Source organism: Oreochromis aureus, linkage group 14 (genome assembly GCF_013358895.1).
Source record: "Oreochromis aureus strain Israel breed Guangdong linkage group 14, ZZ_aureus, whole genome shotgun sequence".
Classification (NCBI taxonomy): Eukaryota; Metazoa; Chordata; class Actinopteri; order Cichliformes; family Cichlidae; genus Oreochromis; species Oreochromis aureus.
In genome coordinates this window covers 2,831,114-2,848,859 of record NC_052955.1, presented here as the reverse complement: position 1 = coordinate 2,848,859, position 17,746 = coordinate 2,831,114, and the positions used below count along the sequence as shown (strand labels likewise).

The window sequence follows — 17,746 nt, the reverse complement described above, 5'->3', positions numbered from 1 at the left end:
GAAGATGGTTTTAAAAAATAAAAACAAAAGAAGAATTTAAACCAAACGGGAACAAAACAAACAAACAAAAAGAAACAGTTTGACTTTAATATTCAATGATGGATTTTCTTTTTTTTTTCTTTTTTTTAAATTCATGTACACAATATAACAGTCTAAAAACATTAAACACACAGAGCTGAAGACATTGCAGTGTTGGTGGGGAAGTGGCAGTCCTCGGGGCGGTTTATATATGGAAGCAACATGGTCCTGCTGTACTGTCAAATATCTACGGGGGGCAAAGATGGGGAAGAGAAGAAGAGGAGGAGGAGGAGGAGGAGGAGGAGAAGGAGGAGGGGGGGGGACTACAAACCAAAATGGCCGTCAATATAAAACTAACAGTCTTTTTCTCTCTCTCTCTCTTTTTTTTTTTTTTTTTTTTTTAATGTAATCCACCAATCAGGAGTCGGTAGAGCTTCGGGAAGAGAAGGGGGAGGAAAGTGGAATGTCTCGATTTTCATTTTTTTATTCTTCATTTTCTCTCGTAGACAATATAAAATCTCACAGACAAGCAAAGAAAGGATTAAGAAAAGAAAACACAGGATGTTTGTATCTGACAGAGGGGGGTGGATGGATGGATGAAGGATGGATGGATGAAGGATGGATGGACAAAAAGAAGGGCTTGAATTATTGCTTTCCGAGTAATTATTTTTCTTCTCATCTACATGAATTGCATCTTTCTCTCCGTCTCTCGTTTCTCACCATGTTGGTCTGATAACACGTGATTACTCCATTTATTGGGAGGGATGAAGGGAGAGAGGAGGAGGACGGGGAGGAAATAAGAGGACAAGGAAGTGGAGGAGTTGGGGGGGGGGTGGGGCTCAGAGCTCCTTGCTCAGCGAATCCCGGGCAGTTCTAATCCTCTTTGTGTGGCCTCACACGTTTCCCGCCTTTTTGTCTGGTAAATGATAACAGAAGAGATCGAAAAAAAGGATTAAAAAATTGGAAAAAAGAAGAAGCAACAGTCACATAAAAGGGTTAAATGCTGCACGTGTGTTCAGTGGTTTAGTACGAGGAGGTTGGTCTCGCAGGACGCACACAGAGCAGAACAACACAACACAATGACAGCTGACGAGGACAACAACGAGTCGTCACATCATGGAGGATCACGTGACAGCTACTCTACCTGTGCTTGTGCTCTTTGTGCTCTTGACCTTGAGGAGGAGATTTGCCCTCTAATAAATAAACCGACCACCCACTGCAGTCTGTCTTTGCCTTGCTCACACAGAAAAACCTCAGAGAGCGAGCGAGGGGGAAAGTCTGTCCATACCCAGCTTTTCTCTCCCGCTGCTGTCTCAGCTACAGCTAGCCATAGCTAGGAGCCACCGGAGGATCGAGGTCAGAGGTCGAGGGCTGTGACAAAACCGGTACCTTAACCGTGATTCGTGTAAAACTACCAGCAGGATGCCAGAAGAAGCTTGTGCCATATAAACGCGGAGCTGCGTTTTCACGTAATTCCAGTTTGAACCACAAGATGGAGCCCCAAGTCAGCACGGTGTCCAATCTGATCCGAATCCAGCACATGTGCGAAAGACGGACTCAGCACGTCAAGTCTTGTTTAAAGCCTCGAGATGTTTTTCACCGTCACCATCTCAGCGTTTTGAGACCTGATGTGATGAGTGAGCACACGAACCGAAGCCACTGCAAGCTTATTGGATTATCATCCTTTTCTGAGTCCAACGTGGCCATAAATTAATCCTTGCTTTTTTCTGCCAACCTTAAAAGTAGCAGCTTTTAAAACATCTCTGCATCACTGATTCCCAAAGTGTGAGCTGCAGCCCCCTGCTGGTCATTAGAAAGAATGCAGGTTTAAGACACTTGTGCACTGGCTTCACTTCAGACCCAAAAGATGCATCGTTCTTTTATATTATCAATGCAGTGACAGTTACAATAACACTTCACACAATGAACTTGAGAGTTTCCACAAATGAATCTTCCCGTGTTATCGATCATTTCGGCAGCTTGGACTTGCACAGCATCCATATGGAAAACAACAGAGAAGCCAACTCTGTACTGGCCGGAGAAGAAGGAGGTATATATGCACAAAAATGGTGATTCTGTCACTACAGATGTAAAGACATCTGAGTCTTTCTCCAAGAGCTGTGCCACATCATAACTAGATATTCACTTGGTTTCCAAACCTCTCACCTCTGCTCATCGCATACTGAGCCTTAAAAAGCTGCCAAATTGCTGCAACATTTTCAGTTGGAAGCTCCACAAGTATGTCAACCAAGCAGCCAGTTAGAGGGCTGGAAACTGAAAGCACAACACCGAATTGCCAAAAACAGAGTGAGTGTTAAAATGTGCACATTTACAGCCTGATACAGACACTTGTTTCACCACCAATTATCGGCTAGGGGCGTGGCCTCTTTGACTGACAGGCTGTAGGTGCTAGCGGTCTGCTAGGCTTCACCTCAACTAACTGGAGTCCCTGAACTGGACCTCTGGGTCGCGTTTGTGCTGTTGGAGTCTGTTGGAGTATTTTTAATGACGTCATGTGACCAATAATACAGCTGCTGTGAGGTCATTCATGCTAGCAGACTGTTTCATCCAAAAATCTGAACTGATTATTAGAGCTGAAATTTTCATCTGTTTTGGTATGGCATTTATTTCCACTCTGGTTCTTTGTTCTTTGTGCCTTTACTTAAAAACCCTTTACTGAACGTTTCAGCAAAACCCAGCTGCTGGTGTCGCAGACAGCTCGGCACACTGGGCGTTAAACTGAGCTCATTTTAGCAAAAGACTTGGAGCTTCAAAGAGACTCCTAGTGAACTGCACAGCAGCAGCAGCAGGAGCTGCGATCCTCTCCGCGAGCATCTGCCGGGCTGCAAGAGATCAAAGCGAGGCGCTCGCTGGACACCGAGCCTCACGTAGCGCTTGAATGAAGAGGAGGCTGAAAGTGATAAATAATGGAGGAGGAAACAGAGCACCTTCTGGTTCGCAGGCACTTCACCTCCTACTGCTCAGCATCCAGCAGCTCCTGCCGGCTCCCTGGTGGGAACGTGGGAAGTGGTGGGAACAGGAAGGAAAAGAGCAAGTCCACGGAGCAGACCGCCCCCACGTAAAGAAGAGAAAAGGGTCCAAATATCAGGAGATGCTAAATTTCACCTCCATCGTCACATTTCCTTGTGCCTGTCCTCGATCCTCTCGTGTGTGGGTCTAAACCTACCAAAGCAACTTCAACATCAACATCAACATCTAATTAGCTCTAACAGGATGTGCCGAAGAGCAGATAATCTGATATTTACATTTTCATACAAGCAGCCAGCTTCCTCCCGCGCTCGCCACCTGAGTCCCAGTCACTGTTGAAAGCTTTTTGCTGCTCATCTGTGCATGAACTTCTGTCTCTCTCTGCTGAACACTTGCAGGTGATTCGCTGCTGAGCAAACATCTACTCTACGACTTACTTAAAGGAATTCAGGAAGAACTGCGTCATGTTTACCGAGCGATCGCCCAGAAAAGCTGGCATGCCTATAAATACAGTGTGTGGTTCTGTGCGTGCACCTTTCCTTTCAACGTACAGGTAAACAGCGTCAGTCAGTGCGTGGGCTGACTATGGAGCTGGTCACGGTTAGCCTAGTTTAGCTTAACGACTGAATGCAGGCGGGGTGAAACGGTAACCTTTCAAACAGCTTTGACCCATCAGTCCCAAAATCAGCAGCTCGAGTTCGCCATCACACCTGTATTTCAGGAGGAGACTGCAGTGAGTCGAGCGCCAGTGTTACAGGGCTGTGGTGACATCATAGAGCGTAACACAAACGGCGACTATAAGCTAGATTGTACCCTAGCTGCGGTGCAGGTCTCCGTCACCACGGAGGCCAGCAGCTGGCTGGATTGGGGCTTCACAGTCAAACACATCCACCTATTCCAGGTCTAAACTAGCTGAACCCGTGTCCCCCACCACCTCCAGCCCTTTAACCTCTTATTGTACAGGTTCAGTAAGAAACATCTGTATTCATTCATCTACCTGCACTCTGAGGCGTTTGGGCTGCAAGACTATACATCATATCTTCTGACCACACTATTAAACTCAGTCAAGTCTTGATGACTCTGCTCCAGGCCAATCTTTCACTGGGATTCTGACCTGCTGTGGAGCTTCATCTGAGTCTAATCACCAAAGAATTTATTACTTAAACTAAATAAATTAGATTCAATTCCTTCAAATCGTCTCTTCTTTTCGAATTTCAAAGTTCAAAGGAAATCCTCTTTCAAGTTCAGTAACTGCATGTTTGTTAAGTCACCTCGGCCGCAGACAAAGTTCGGTTTACACGCATGAAACAAGCCTCTGTTTGTTTCTGCACATGCTCAGTGTAAACTCTGGACCGCCTGTAGGTGTCAGTTGTTGAGTTAATGGATCTCACCGCTTCTCTGCAGGCAGCTGTTTTCCTGCTTTTCATTTGTTTTCATTCTGAATCAGATTTTTTAAAATTTGTGAAATTTGAGGAGACTGTTCCTCCTCCTGCTTTCAGTCGTTGCACAAAGATATGCTCCTCCCCTCACAGCTCCATGATCGCCACGTCTATGCTAACGTGTGTGTTACTTTACATTGTCATATTTCACTGTATCACGCGTGTGTGTGTTCCTAGTATCTGGCGTCGGCATCATAGCACCCGTTTAACCCGTTGTCCACACACAGCTCCTTCTCTAATTGGTCGGTTGCTGCTGACATCACGTTTTGAACAATGACCACGGCCGCCTCTCTTAGATCCCTCTTCCTCATTTCCTCCTCCTCACCCTCCTCTCCCTGGTCATATGTATCTTCAGCATCGTGACAACCTCCATTCTGTGGAGACTCCGCCTCCCCCTGTCCTTCCCCCTTCTCCCCGCTAACAGCTAATGCTATCTGCGTCTGGCGGTCCCTGCGTGCGGCGTGTTTATTGCTATCGTTTGTTAGCACTTCTTGCCGTTTGCCGTTAGCTTCTCCGTCTTTGCTGCTGCTGCTGTTCTGAGGCTCGTCAGAGTCCCGGTCGGCGTGCTCTAACTCACCGCTGTTCACGGCCGCCGTGGCGTTGATGATCTTGGCGTTGGCCTCGTCTTGCACCCCTCCTGCCTCCTTGCTCTTCTTCATGGGGCTGCTCCCCGTCGTCTTCTCCTCCTCCTCCTCCTCCTGGTGATTATGTGTGGTGGTCTCCTCCTCTGTGCCGTTGGAGCAGCCGTTCTCCCCGTTGGTCACCGGAGCTTCGGCCGTCGTCTTCTCCACCTCCTTCTCCGGCTCCTTCGCCACCTCCGCTCCACTCTCCTCTGCCGGTGTCTTCTCAGCTGCTATCGCTGCATCTTTGTCGTTGACCTCTGCGGTTGCTGCGGCAGCTTCGCCGTCAGCGCCTCCCTCCTCTGTCGCCGCTGCCACCTCTCCTCCCTCTGCGGCCTCCTCCTCCTTGGCGCCCTCGCCCGTGTCCACACTGGTGGACTTGCCCTTCCGCATGATGAAGTTCTTCAGGGAAACCGCACGGCCAAAATGTGAGCGCTTGGCTTTGGCCGACTTTCCGTCTTTGCCGTCCTCTGCGGCGCCTTCCTCACCTGGAGTGGAAAAAAGCGTTTGAGGTTAAAGTTCATCAGGGTGCACATCAATTAGTGGCACAGGATTACAGCAAGTGAGTGGAAGAAGTGTTTATCAAGTGTTAGCAAATATTTACATTACTAAAAACAAATTTATTGATTAAAAATATTAGAGTCTGACCTCGTCCTTGAGGTCCAGATCTCTGAGCTTCTAACTTGTCCGAGATTTTTAGTAGCTCCACCTACGGCATCATGTACAAATCCCACGTGGCCTCATTCTCACGTTATCGTACTCACGCCGCCGCTTGCCCAGCGGGGTGCCAACATTTAATCTAAGTACACTGAAGGCTGTAGGCGGTACCAGGAACTGATTTATTCTGCGCATGTGCAAAAACACGTGTACGTCCTTATCATATCACGTCCTATCAAACACATCCCTTTCTTCTCTTTCTCCTTGTTTTATGATTTCATTAATTTTGCTAATGTGGTCCTTTCTTACACTTGGCAATATTCATGAAATTCATTCAATCACATTCTTCAAACAAAAAGACAAATATTCATTTCCTTTTTAAGAAAACAGTTGATGAGTAGTAAAACCAAAGATAAGCTGTCGTGTCTATTTTGTAAAATGCTTTTGATGTTTCTGTAGGTCGGTTTCTTTTTTAAGATTTTCCTTCTTCTACGTTAAGGATCATTACACTGTTTCTGTTGAAGTCTTTTATTGTGAAAGGCAGGAACAGGAAGAAGCCCTTTTGGATAACAATGACATCATGTTATTTAAGTTTTTTTCAAGTTGTGGTGAATATTTGGGCTGCCATGTTTCCCAATGAATAAAGTTTTTCTTATCTTAAAGCAAAAAAACAAGAACAAACTTGAGACTTTTAAAATTACAACATGAAATTTCAACTATGAACCAAAGAAGGTGGAATATTTTCTGAGCCATTAAACAAACAAATCTCCTCTCAGAGAGAACGTCCCGTTTCCACTCTGCTCTGTGTAGAAAGAGCAGAAAGTAAAGCTTAATTTAGTCTCTTCTGTTGACCTAAGCTATGCTGTAATTTGAATTTCACATCACCCGTTGAATATTTTATTTGGGACAATGTTCAATTACATTACCTCCCCCAGAGTTAGCAAGCCTTTAACTCCTGTGTGTCTTTGGTGGACAGCGACAGACTGACACGAGTGCAAACAAGCTGCCGGCTTCAGAAGCTGAATTTTTAATCGGTGTCCAACTGTGGCGCTGACAAAAACACAGCAACGCTTAAGACCTGCAGTCAGACTCTTAATACATCTCTGCTCACTTTAACTTCCTCCAAAAGAACATGAAGCAGAAACCTGGAAATGACGACGCCCAAAGTGCAGCGATTCCCAATCTAAAGGCCGAACCCCCAGTGCAGGTCATGTGATAACTGGCGAGATATTAAATGAGTTTCATTTGGTTATCATTTTAAAAACTGGATGAGCAGAAGCGAATGGATGGATGGAGGGATTTTAAAGAGGAACCTCTAAAGTTTGAAGAGTTGATGAGCGTAACAACCACCAACATGGTCACTCATCACGTACGGATGCCCACACCCTGTGTCCTTTAGAAGAACCTCCTGATGTGCAGAGTTGAAACCTAAATTTAAGCAAGAGTCTGCCGAGTGTGGCTAACATTAGCAGCCTTGGCTCCTCCCACATTAACGCCCACATACCTGCAGAATGTGGTTACACACCTGCAGCCACTGGACCTGCACATGGTTCACAGACAGCCTGGATAAAGACGGCTGTGACTGCTTTGGCTGGCTGACGTCAGGGTGACTGAGGTCAGATGAAGACTTCGTAAAGATCAGTTATGTTCACGCGCTCAACTCTGCGTTGACCCACCTGAGGCAGCGGCCGCAGGCGCCTCCTCCTCGCCTCCAGGGTGGCACTCCGTGTTGGCGCGTTTGCTCTTGGGGATGACTCGCTTCTTGAAGGAGGTCCAGATCTCGTTGGCGTGTTGTGTCACCGTTCCACCTGCTGCCGCCGCCTTCTCCTCCTCACCTCCCTCTGCTTTCTCCTTCTCCTCCCCTCCCTCTGTCTTGCCCTCTTCTGCTCCTCCCTCTGCCTTTGCTGCTTCCTCTCCTCCCTCAGCTCCTCCTGCAGGCTCCTCAGGCTTGGCATTTTCAGCGGAGTCTTTGTCGGAGCCCTTGGCCTTGCCGCTGATGCCGGACATGGAGGTGTCCCTCTTCAAGCCCTGGAAGGTCCAGGAGCGTTTGAGCTTCCACCTCTTCTGGCCTGACTCTTTGGAGTCAAGTGTGGAGGAGTCTCCGCCACCTCCTTCTCCCTCTGCTCCTTCCTCCTTCCCATCCTCACCTCCTCCAGTCTTCTTGTGTGCCTTCTGAGCCATGAGCTTCTTGAAGGAGTGCCAGCGCTTCATGTGCTTAGTGGTTGTCGAAGAGGCTGAGGCTTTCTGTTCCCCTTCTGCACCTCCCGCTGCTCCACCTTCCTCTACAATGGAGTCTGCAGTGGTGTTAAGTGCTTCGGGATCTTCCAGCCGGTCCAGGGACTTGGACCGGACCTTTACTGGTTTCTGGGGCTCTGCAGCGGCGCCCTCCTTCTTCTCAGTGCTGCGATGGGAGAAGATTCTCGCCACAGGCTTCCTGATCAAATCTCGAACTGTGGATTTCGCCTCCGCTGGTTTGCCCTTCTCCGCTTTCTTCTCATCTTCCTTCTCTCCATTTTCCGCAGCCTTCTCTGTCGCTGCCTCGCCTTCTGCACCTCCTTCTGCTCCTCCCTCCGGTGCTGCTGCTGCAGCTTCCTCCCCTCCTTTGTCGGCCTCTTTCTCCCCTCCTTCAGCTGCGCCCTCCTCGCCTCCAGCCACGGGGGCGCTCTGCTCTTTCTTCTTCCTTCCACCCATCACCTTTCCCAGGCCACTCTTGTTGAGGAAGGAGTCTAGGAACGAGGTCTTGGGTTCAGCGGAAGTGGTGTTTTCGGAGCTCTGAGGTGGTGGCGCATCCTCGCCTGCCGCCGTGGTTCCTCCCTCCTCGGTTCCCGCTACGTCCGCCGCCGCTGTGTCGTTATTCACAGTCTCTTTGTTTTCGACAACCTCGCTGTTGACAGCTGTGCCGTCTTTATCGACAGCCTCGTCTTTGACAGTCTCTGAGCTCGTGGTGGCGTTTTTGGCCGCTTGCTCCACCTCTGCTGGCTTACTTTCAGTGCTTTTTCCATCTTCCTGGACCACTGGTGCTGTGCTGGCCTCCGTTGCCGCCATCTCAGAAAGGGAAACCAAACAATAACAACAAAAAAGTCTCTTCCTTCCGGCCTGCCTTTCTTCCCTGGCCTTCTGTCCTCCTCTTCCTCTCTCTCTCTCTCTAGTGTTTCGTTCCTCCCGCTGTGGTGGCGCTCTCAGGTCATGGAGAGCAGGGTTGAGAGCAGTGGCGAGGAGGAAAGATACTCAGCATCCTACTAGACCTCCAAACTCCTGCAGGAGGAAAAAAAGGGAGAGAGAGAGCGAGAGACAGATGGTTAATAGTCTGAAGCAACACCACAGGCGCTCAATGAGTCTGGTCTGGACTGTGCACTGAATGAGGAATGAAGTGTAACATGATAAGGAATCTCAGCAGGACACAAAATACAGACATGTTTCCTAATCAGTCACACACACACACACACACACACACACACACACACACAGGGTATTCATATCTTGTGGGGACATCTAATTAACACAATGCTTTCCCCAGCCCCTAACCCTAACGTTACCCTAAAACTAACGATAACCCAACTGTAACCCTGACACTAAAACCACATATTTTGTCTCAAAAATGGCTTCAAACTTGTGCGACTGGGATTTTGGTCCCTATAAGTACAGTAAACTTCCAACTTTTGGTCCACACAAAGATATAAATACACGCAACACACCTTTAAAATGATGAAATGCAAAACCTGCACAGAAGTGGAAGGCCTTGGTGTCGCGCTCACAGGTTCTTGTAACGCATTTGTTGCTTTGCTTGTTGTCGTTCAGCACAATGTTATTTTTTTTACAACCCCATCAGCCATCAGTATCACAGGATATTGGGACGAGATGTTAGTTTCAATATTAAACTGACACCAATTGTGTTCTTCTATGATGTATAAGAACACAAGCACTGACTCAGCTGTTTCATCTGTTTTATGATAATATGATTAAAAAAAAAGGTCAAAAAGTACATTTTGGGTAATCATCGTGTATCTTATAAGTTTGGTGCGTGGCACCAATTAGACACTGTCTGTCTTGTTCTGAGAGATGCACATAAAACACCTGCTGCTGAGATCAGTGTGCTGCTGGTGTGGTTTGTTTTCATTGAGGAAAACTATAAAACACGACCAGACTGCTGCTTCCAAACATTCCTCGGTTGTAACACATTTTGACAGTTTAATGAATGAATCAGCAGATCAATGAATCACACACACACACACACACACACACACACACACACACACACACACACACACACACACACACACACGAGTGCCGACACAGAGTAATTTTCAGCTCTGAGAGTCCAGACGTTTAGTGCGCACAGTCGCACACTCTCAGAGGAGAAGGTGAAAAGAGTGAGTCAGACTGGAGGAGGCAGAGAGACGCCGATGGAGAGGCACTCAGGTGGAGAGACAATCACACAGAGGAGAGGCAGACGGAGGGAGCGAGGTGTAAACACATACATCACATGCTCCAGATAATCTCGCACTATGCTGTTGCCACAACTGACTGACCGGCCAACTGGATGGCTTACTGGTCGACTGCCTGTCTTTCTGGCTTGCTGATGGGACGGATGACTTGTGCTCATTATCCCTTGATGGCTGAGCGGCGTGAGAGGCAGATTTACGGGCCGTCTGATTTGTTGTTCAACACCTCTGTAGTAAAGATTTGGATTTACATAAAAAAAATCCCGGTGAGGACGATACGAAGCGTTTCTCGTGTTAGACGCTTTGTTTACCCGGCCACCCCAATCACTAATTTTACAGCACTGCTTTTACCTTTGCACCTCAGTTACAACCGTCTTACTCTAGAAATGAATGACATAAACTGCTGCTGGTTTTAGTTCAAATCAAGTTCAATTCCATAGCTACGCACAAAAAATGAAACCCCGTCATTATGCAGAAACAATAACTAGAAACAAAACAATGCAGCAAAAAACCACGAGGGCTCTCAGATGTAACAGAAGCCAATCACAGAGAGGAGTTGCTGAGTGATGTGTGCACATTTGCACACCTGCGACTGATCTTGCTGAAATCTGTGGGAGGAGCAAAGAGCTCCCTGCGACCACGAGAAAGTCCTGATCAGAGAGCAAAGGCTACAAAGTTTTACTGACTAAATTTTAAAATTATATAGTGCCACATCTGAATGACATGTATTATAAAGTCTTTACCATCTTGGCTGTGACATTTGATACCAACATTATGTGGCTTTGCCCCAAAGTGCTGTCTCCCGGGCTGACCGACTCACTCATTTATATATTCATGCCTGCCAGCATGTTTGGTGAGAGTAGGTGATAAAAGCCCTTTTTTGCTAAACTAATTGTTGTAATAAAAGATTGTAGCGACACAGGACGGCATCGAAGTGCTCCATCTATGCATCAGCACTCTCAGCAGAGATGCCCGGATCTCCTCTCGCCATCTCCTTCACCAGAGTCACCTTCACGCCCTTCAGAGGAAGCTCCTTTCTTCCACTCTTATCTGAGATTATACTCTTTTGGCTGCGACCCACAGCTGGTGGTCGTGTGTGAGCTCAGCTAAGTTCTCTCGTTGCCCCGATAGTCAAATATACTGACTGTGACCTCTGGATGGCACGTCAGTCTGCTGGTCTTGCACCTTCCCATCACTCATTAACAAGAGCTCAAGATACTTCAACTCCTTGCTTTGGACAACAACTCCTTAACCGAGAGGGAGCAATCAACCTTGTTTCAGCCTCAGACCTGGAAGTCTGACTATGATGTCCAAGCTGTAACAATCGACATCAAAATTATCCAGCTCGGAAGCTTGACACCAGACTGTGTGTACAGCTGTGGGGTTGGGCCGTACAGTTGGGCAATGAAATAAAAACTGCCCTGAATTATGCAAAAATGTATTTGAATAAATACTTTTATAGCCGTGGCTGCCTTAGCCACAAAGGTCACTTCTTACTCTTATTTTTCATGCTGTACTGAACTTTACCGCAGTCAGAAAGAGGTTTGTATCATTTCATGTCTGAGTTATTGAATCTGGAAGCTCAAATGGTGACTATTTTCTCACCTTTACCAATGTCAAGCACACAAATGGGCCTGACTGGCTATTATTCATTTATTTGGTGCGTTTTAAAGAAGGGCAGCATTTAATAAAAACACAAAATCTACACAAATTATATGAAGTGACTGGAAAAAGCAGCAACAGGGTTAAAATCCACGAGACAAAATAAAAGCATTCGCAGAAATAAATGTGACCATGTGGCTGGTTTCTGAGCCCCTGAAGGTTGTTCCTGCCTCTGGTTTACAGCTATGACTTGTGCGTAGCCTAGGGATAGAAACACATCTACACCTCCGCTATCACACAATATTAAAATCACAGCGTCATTTAGCCGAAATAAACACAAATTAGGCTAGCAGCCACATGACGCTCAGCACATGCATTCACCTTTACACCATCCCCCCCCAGCTGGAGCTGACTGATTTAACTCCAGCTCACTGGACTTTATCACGGTTTGTCAAATATCAGCCATCTTGGGTCCCGTTCTTCCAACAATTGGTTTGTTTGCTTCTTTCATTCATCTGGCGACGCGCTCACTCAGACTGTTTGGAAATGTCACATTAGCAGCTGAGTTTGGACAGAGATTAAGAAGCTCTTGATCAAATATTCTGCTTATCAATAATTCAGACGCCGATGGGCTTGGTTTCATCAAAATACTTCCCAAGCAAGCGTCGACTCGGGTCCATTTTACTTCGATATGTCATTTCAGTTCCGCGTTTTTGCAGGATGAAAAATAGCATCATTTCATTGGTGCGCCGCTGATTGATGCCAAAGTACAACAAGTCGTGCAGACTGATGGACACTGGCACCACCATCTGTTTTTCCATTGCAGGCTGCTTTGTTTTGGCTGTTTTCACTTTAATATTGATCATTATTAATTATTTAAGTGAGTCTTACAAAATCAACCAAAGAATCAGAACTGCAGGATTTTAGGGATGTTCTTTGGATCGAATCAAATCCACTGGACTCATCTTTAAACAAAGATTAGTAGTGTCAGCCACTGGTTTTGTGTTCTAGCCTATTGGGTTATTTATCTGTTTTGTGACATGACATGGGGTTATGGTACGTACCCCTACCCTAGATTTCATGAGGTGGAATACAGCAGGTACCACGAGGGTCCGACAAGCCCTAAAAAGTCAGGAGCTAGACTTGATAGTTTACAGGATCTACCTGCGTGAGTGAGGTCTGGCACAAAGGTCTCAATACTTACTAAAAATGCAGATGTGGGACACATCTGGGCCACACATTAATTGTTATTTAATGATTGTTTAAGCAGACTAGAGAGTGGATACCAACTTAACCCGAACCCTTCATGTTTGCATCTAAAAGCTGTTTCAATCCCGTCTTTAAAGCTTCTAACAAAGTCTGAAACTCTACTCACGCTCCTCATTTGCCGTAACGCCGAGCTTCAAAAGTGACATAACCTAACAGACCATTTTTACATTTTTAATAAATTGACTCAAAGAACACTGAACATCGGCATTCAGCCGAGGCCTTCAGAGAGCGGACAAGTGCTTTAAATAAAACAGGACCGGTGAGAAAATGTTGCTCTGCTGTGAATTAGAGGTGACCGATCATCTCAACCACGGATTCATTAAACGGGATTTAAGGATTAATCGCACGGTGACACAGGAGAATAGAAATCCTCATCACTGCAGCTTTAAACAGACATCATAGCATCAGTTGATCCAACTTTCTGCTGGGTTCTACCTCGATGTTTGAGGCATGTTCGCCCACACGAGACGAGCCGGGTCTTTGTTTCAGTCGCTCTTTATTTTGGATGGATTGTGTTTTTGTTTTGTTTCTTGCTGGCGTCTGATTACGCTGCAGCAGAGGAGCATTAGCGTGTTGGATGGTGGATGTGAGGCTGAAGCCCCGAGGTGTTGGAACAGCATCAGACAGAGGACGACGACAAAATGGAGGGAGGGAGCGAGGAAGGGGAGGAAGAGGAGGAGGAGGAGTGGCGCAGACATGGGCTGATTGTGAATCGTCTCTTTCTGTTCGTTTGCCTCTTACCATTCACCTCCGTCCGTCTGGTTTTTTCTCGTCTGTCTCTTTCGTTCTCGTTTGTTTTCCTCTCTCTTCTTGCACTCGTCTTTATTCCCTCCCTCTTCCTCTCATTAAATCTTTGTCTTTGGGTGTTTTTGCCTCTCCTTTCATGCTGTGTTCTCTTCTGTCTCTTCCTTTTCACTTTAATTCATCCTCCTTCCTTTTTCCTCTCAGCTACATTCAGTTATTCATTTCACTCTTTCTGTCTCTCCTGCCATCTCCGTCACTGTCTCGCTTTTGCCTTCGTGTCTTTTGTGATGCCAACTTCTTCTTTCAGCATCTTTTGTATCACGTTTGTTCTCGTTCACCTTCCCATGTCTCCATCTGTCTCTCCATCTCTGACTTTATCTTTTTCCTCCAACCTGTTTGTCAGTCTTCATCTCTCCCAGTTTATCAGCTTTATATTCATCTTTCTGATCGTTAGACCCAAATTCATCATTTTTATTTATTGTAACAAAGCCGAGCACATGTTCCCATAACTAGTAAATGATACATTTAAATGCTGATGTCCTCAATTTTTGCCACAGGAAGTAGGAGTCAGCCACACATTTCAGCAACATTTAAAATCTAATTGAATCAATCAAGCATAACCTTCATTCAGGCAGGCCATGAAGTCAAGCCTGGCAGATCAGCTGATCTCAACGCCAGCCCACATCATCTGGTGGTTTAGCTGCCTTCCTTCTAGACATATTAATGGCAAATATCATATAGGACACTGAGCCAAGATGCTTAAGACCACATACGTTTGCTTCTGCAAGCTGCTTGGCAATCCACCTCCACACCACTGCGTAAAAACTCAACACCACAAGTTCTGGAAACTGAGAAGAGTCCTGAAGCTCGTCTCTCCTGAAAGTATTTGAAGAAATAATTAAAATTTGGTCTAATGAAGTAAAGAGAATGGAATCGACTATAGTGTTGGTTCAGACCTGCTACAGTTGGGATCTATTTATGTTACTTTAACCTACACTCACATCTGCAACCAGCTTTGCAACCCACCTCACCTTTTTTAAATGTTGTTCCCGACTTTGTAAATAGCATATCTGCCATCATTGCCTCGTTCTGCTCTGAGGTCTTGGGAAAATATAAAAAAGGTGAAGAAAAAATTAAATCTATTTTGATTACAGTGCTCCTGACTGGTACGAGAAAACGACCGTCTTCGTTTAACATGAGCAATGACTGCTATAGTGATGCTTGCATCTTGGAAAGGTTTAAACAAAGGGCTGACAGGATGTGGCCAGGACTGAGGGGATGTTGCTAACGATAACAGGCACCACACCGCAGTGCCAAGGTCAAGTGAAGACTCAAAGGGCCAACAAGATGTGTGGCGTTTGTGCAGCTGTGAGTTAAGTTGAGCATTGTCGATAATAATACGTTTTAGGCACATGAAGCAGCTGGGATGAGTCACCTTCTACGCGGGGCTGGTACAGGCACACTCACTATGATGCAGTCTGTCTGTGAGCACTGTACGGCCGGGAGTCAAAGTCTAACTTCACGCAAAAGACCGAAAGCACACAACTGCACTTCAATTCCAACAGAAAGCAAAAGCACAGCTGCACAGTCAGAGCTTAGGATGTGTATAACGTGGGAGTCAAAGCACAACACTGACTGAGTGAGACGCAGGAGACTCAATACCTCTTTCCAACAGTATCGCTGCACAGTCAGTAATCATGTGGAGTCAAAGCACAACACTGACTGAGTGAGACGCAGGAGACTCGATACCTCTTTGTATCGTAACCGTAATCACAGCAACACTGCTGCGAGCTGAAGCATATTTTTAAATTCATGAACTACCAATTTGGAACAGCAAATACAGTTTGGGAGGATGTAATGAATTCATTTTTATCAACGTAATGAGAAAACATTTTAATGAATACATCTGAAAGCTGCATAGTGTTCACTAGCAATTTACTTGATTTGTTTTCCATGAGTCTTTGGCAACTTGCAACAAACATCTTTATTATTTCAGAGCCAACTCGATGCACAGTTAAGGTTAGGGCAAGATAGCCGGACGCAACATTTAAACGCGTTTCCACACAAAAAGATGAATCAATTTTGCCTCTGTAGCTTTATATGATAATGCTGTAGGTGAGAGGAGAGCTAACACTGCATGACGGAAGCTAACAGCAAAGCATCAGCGGTTAGAAAGCATTTCACACTAATATGCTAACAGCTTTTCTTGCATCTTCACTGTGATTAAAATCATCTCACTTCTCCTGTCTGCTCCACTCTGTGTGCACGGAGGTGTGCTCGCAGTGAGACTGAGAGCAGGAAAGGAGAAAACCATGTGACTCGAACTGAAAGCAGTCAGATGCTCACGCTAACCAGTCCAAATCAATGAATAATCCAAAGAAGGTTTATGTAAAACCTGGTTTATGGTTTCAGCTGGCGGTTTCAAGTCTTATTTAAAACAACATGATCCTCATTTTATACATTTTGGTTTAGATTACCACAAAACAAACATGGCGGCTGTGAAAATGCTCAGTTAAGGAGTCAGAGGTTGGACTTTACTAATCATTGGCTCTGTCCATGTTCAGTATGTACATTTTGTAGATTACCTGACAGAAAGTGAACATTTAATCCATCATCTACGCCAACTGAAGCAGAAATCTAATATTTATATACCAGTATTTATGTACCAGTGAATACCATCGTCTCCCTTCTCACCTGTCTGCAGAGATTTACTCTGTTCATATTAGAAAGTTTTAAAGTTCTGGAGGTAAACCCTCGCTGGTGCAGATAACTTTGTCATTATGGGAGGGCCTTCGGCGTCTCTCGGGTGCATTTCCAGCTGCATGTGTTTTCACTCTCTGTGATGGCAATCTAATCCTGCAGGACGCCCGTTAATGCAGCTATAATGGGGGTCAATGGGGAGGCGTCAGAATGGCCAATCACAGTTTTCCACTTGACACTGCGATAATAGCCCTCCTCTTCACACCTTCCTGATATCAACATGGACACATAAAAACACTCAGTGCTGCATCCACACACAAATACACCACTCAGCTTCCTCATCTAACCCTTCGCAGGTTTCCCGCTCACTGTCAAGCTCCACATTTAAACCCGCTGATGGTTATCTGAGGAACTGAAGCGCTCGTGGATACTTTTACTTCAAATAACCGTATCCCCACAAAAATATGGTTAGCAGCAGCTACCATTCACTCCGATTCTGTTCTGATCTGTATGAGCATGATCAACAACACAAAATACTGCCCACAAAGACTAAACCCGTTTTAACTTTCAAGCCATTTTCCAACCTGCAACACCTAAGTAGGCGTATCTCAATCCACACCCACCCTGTTGCAGGAGATGGCTCCGCCCACTGTGCCTGGTTCTGCCAAAGGTTGCTTCCTGTTAAAAAGGAGTTTTTTTCCTTCCCACTGTCGCCAAATGTTTAGTCGTTTGATTGCTGATTATGATTTGATTTGTCTGCATAACCAAGTCTGTACCTTTCACTACAATATAAGACTGTTGTTCTAATTTGGCGCTATATAAAATTAAAATTCAACGTCCAATTTAAGTTTAAGTAGAGTTTCATTGTTAACAAGTAGATTTTTCTACTGTCACATTAAAGGAAATGCCTGAGGTTAATGAAATAAAGAGACTGTTGTTAGTGAAGCAGAAAGCACAGCAGGAAGCCGACGCTGATGATTCAGGGCCGTACAGCGTTTCGCTCACATTTGAACCAGATGGACCGTTACATGTATTGAGGGGCACATGTGTGACCAGGATGTATCCTAAGATTCAAGCAGTCCTAGTTTTGCTCAACAGAAAGGTTGATAACACAGCAGCAGTGGAGATGAAGCTGTCCGTTCTGGTGGAGCCGCTTCACATTTAGCACTGTTTCCTTTTATAGAGACGGCAAACCTGAAGTAAAACTTGAAACTAAACTTGTCCTTATTCAGATAAACTGCTGGTTTAGTTTAAATTGATCTTATTT

The 17,746-nt window shown here is 45.7% G+C and overlaps 1 protein-coding gene across 2 annotated transcripts in view; it reads right to left on the bottom strand.

Annotated features, from left to right (window-relative positions):
* Positions 1-119: 119 nt before the first annotated feature.
* si:ch211-137a8.4 (neurofilament heavy polypeptide) overlaps positions 120-17,746 on the bottom strand; it is a 40,741-nt gene continuing 23,114 nt past the window's right edge. For both annotated transcript variants that reach the window (XM_031743615.2, XM_031743614.2), the window contains exons 2-4: positions 7,399-8,977; positions 5,023-5,553; positions 120-934 (exon numbers count right to left, since the gene is read on the bottom strand). In XM_031743615.2, the coding sequence (XP_031599475.2) occupies positions 912-934; positions 5,023-5,553; positions 7,399-8,767 (1,923 nt within the window). In that variant the 5' untranslated portion in view covers positions 8,768-8,977 and the 3' untranslated portion in view covers positions 120-911. The remainder of the gene's footprint in view (positions 935-5,022; positions 5,554-7,398; positions 8,978-17,746) is intronic.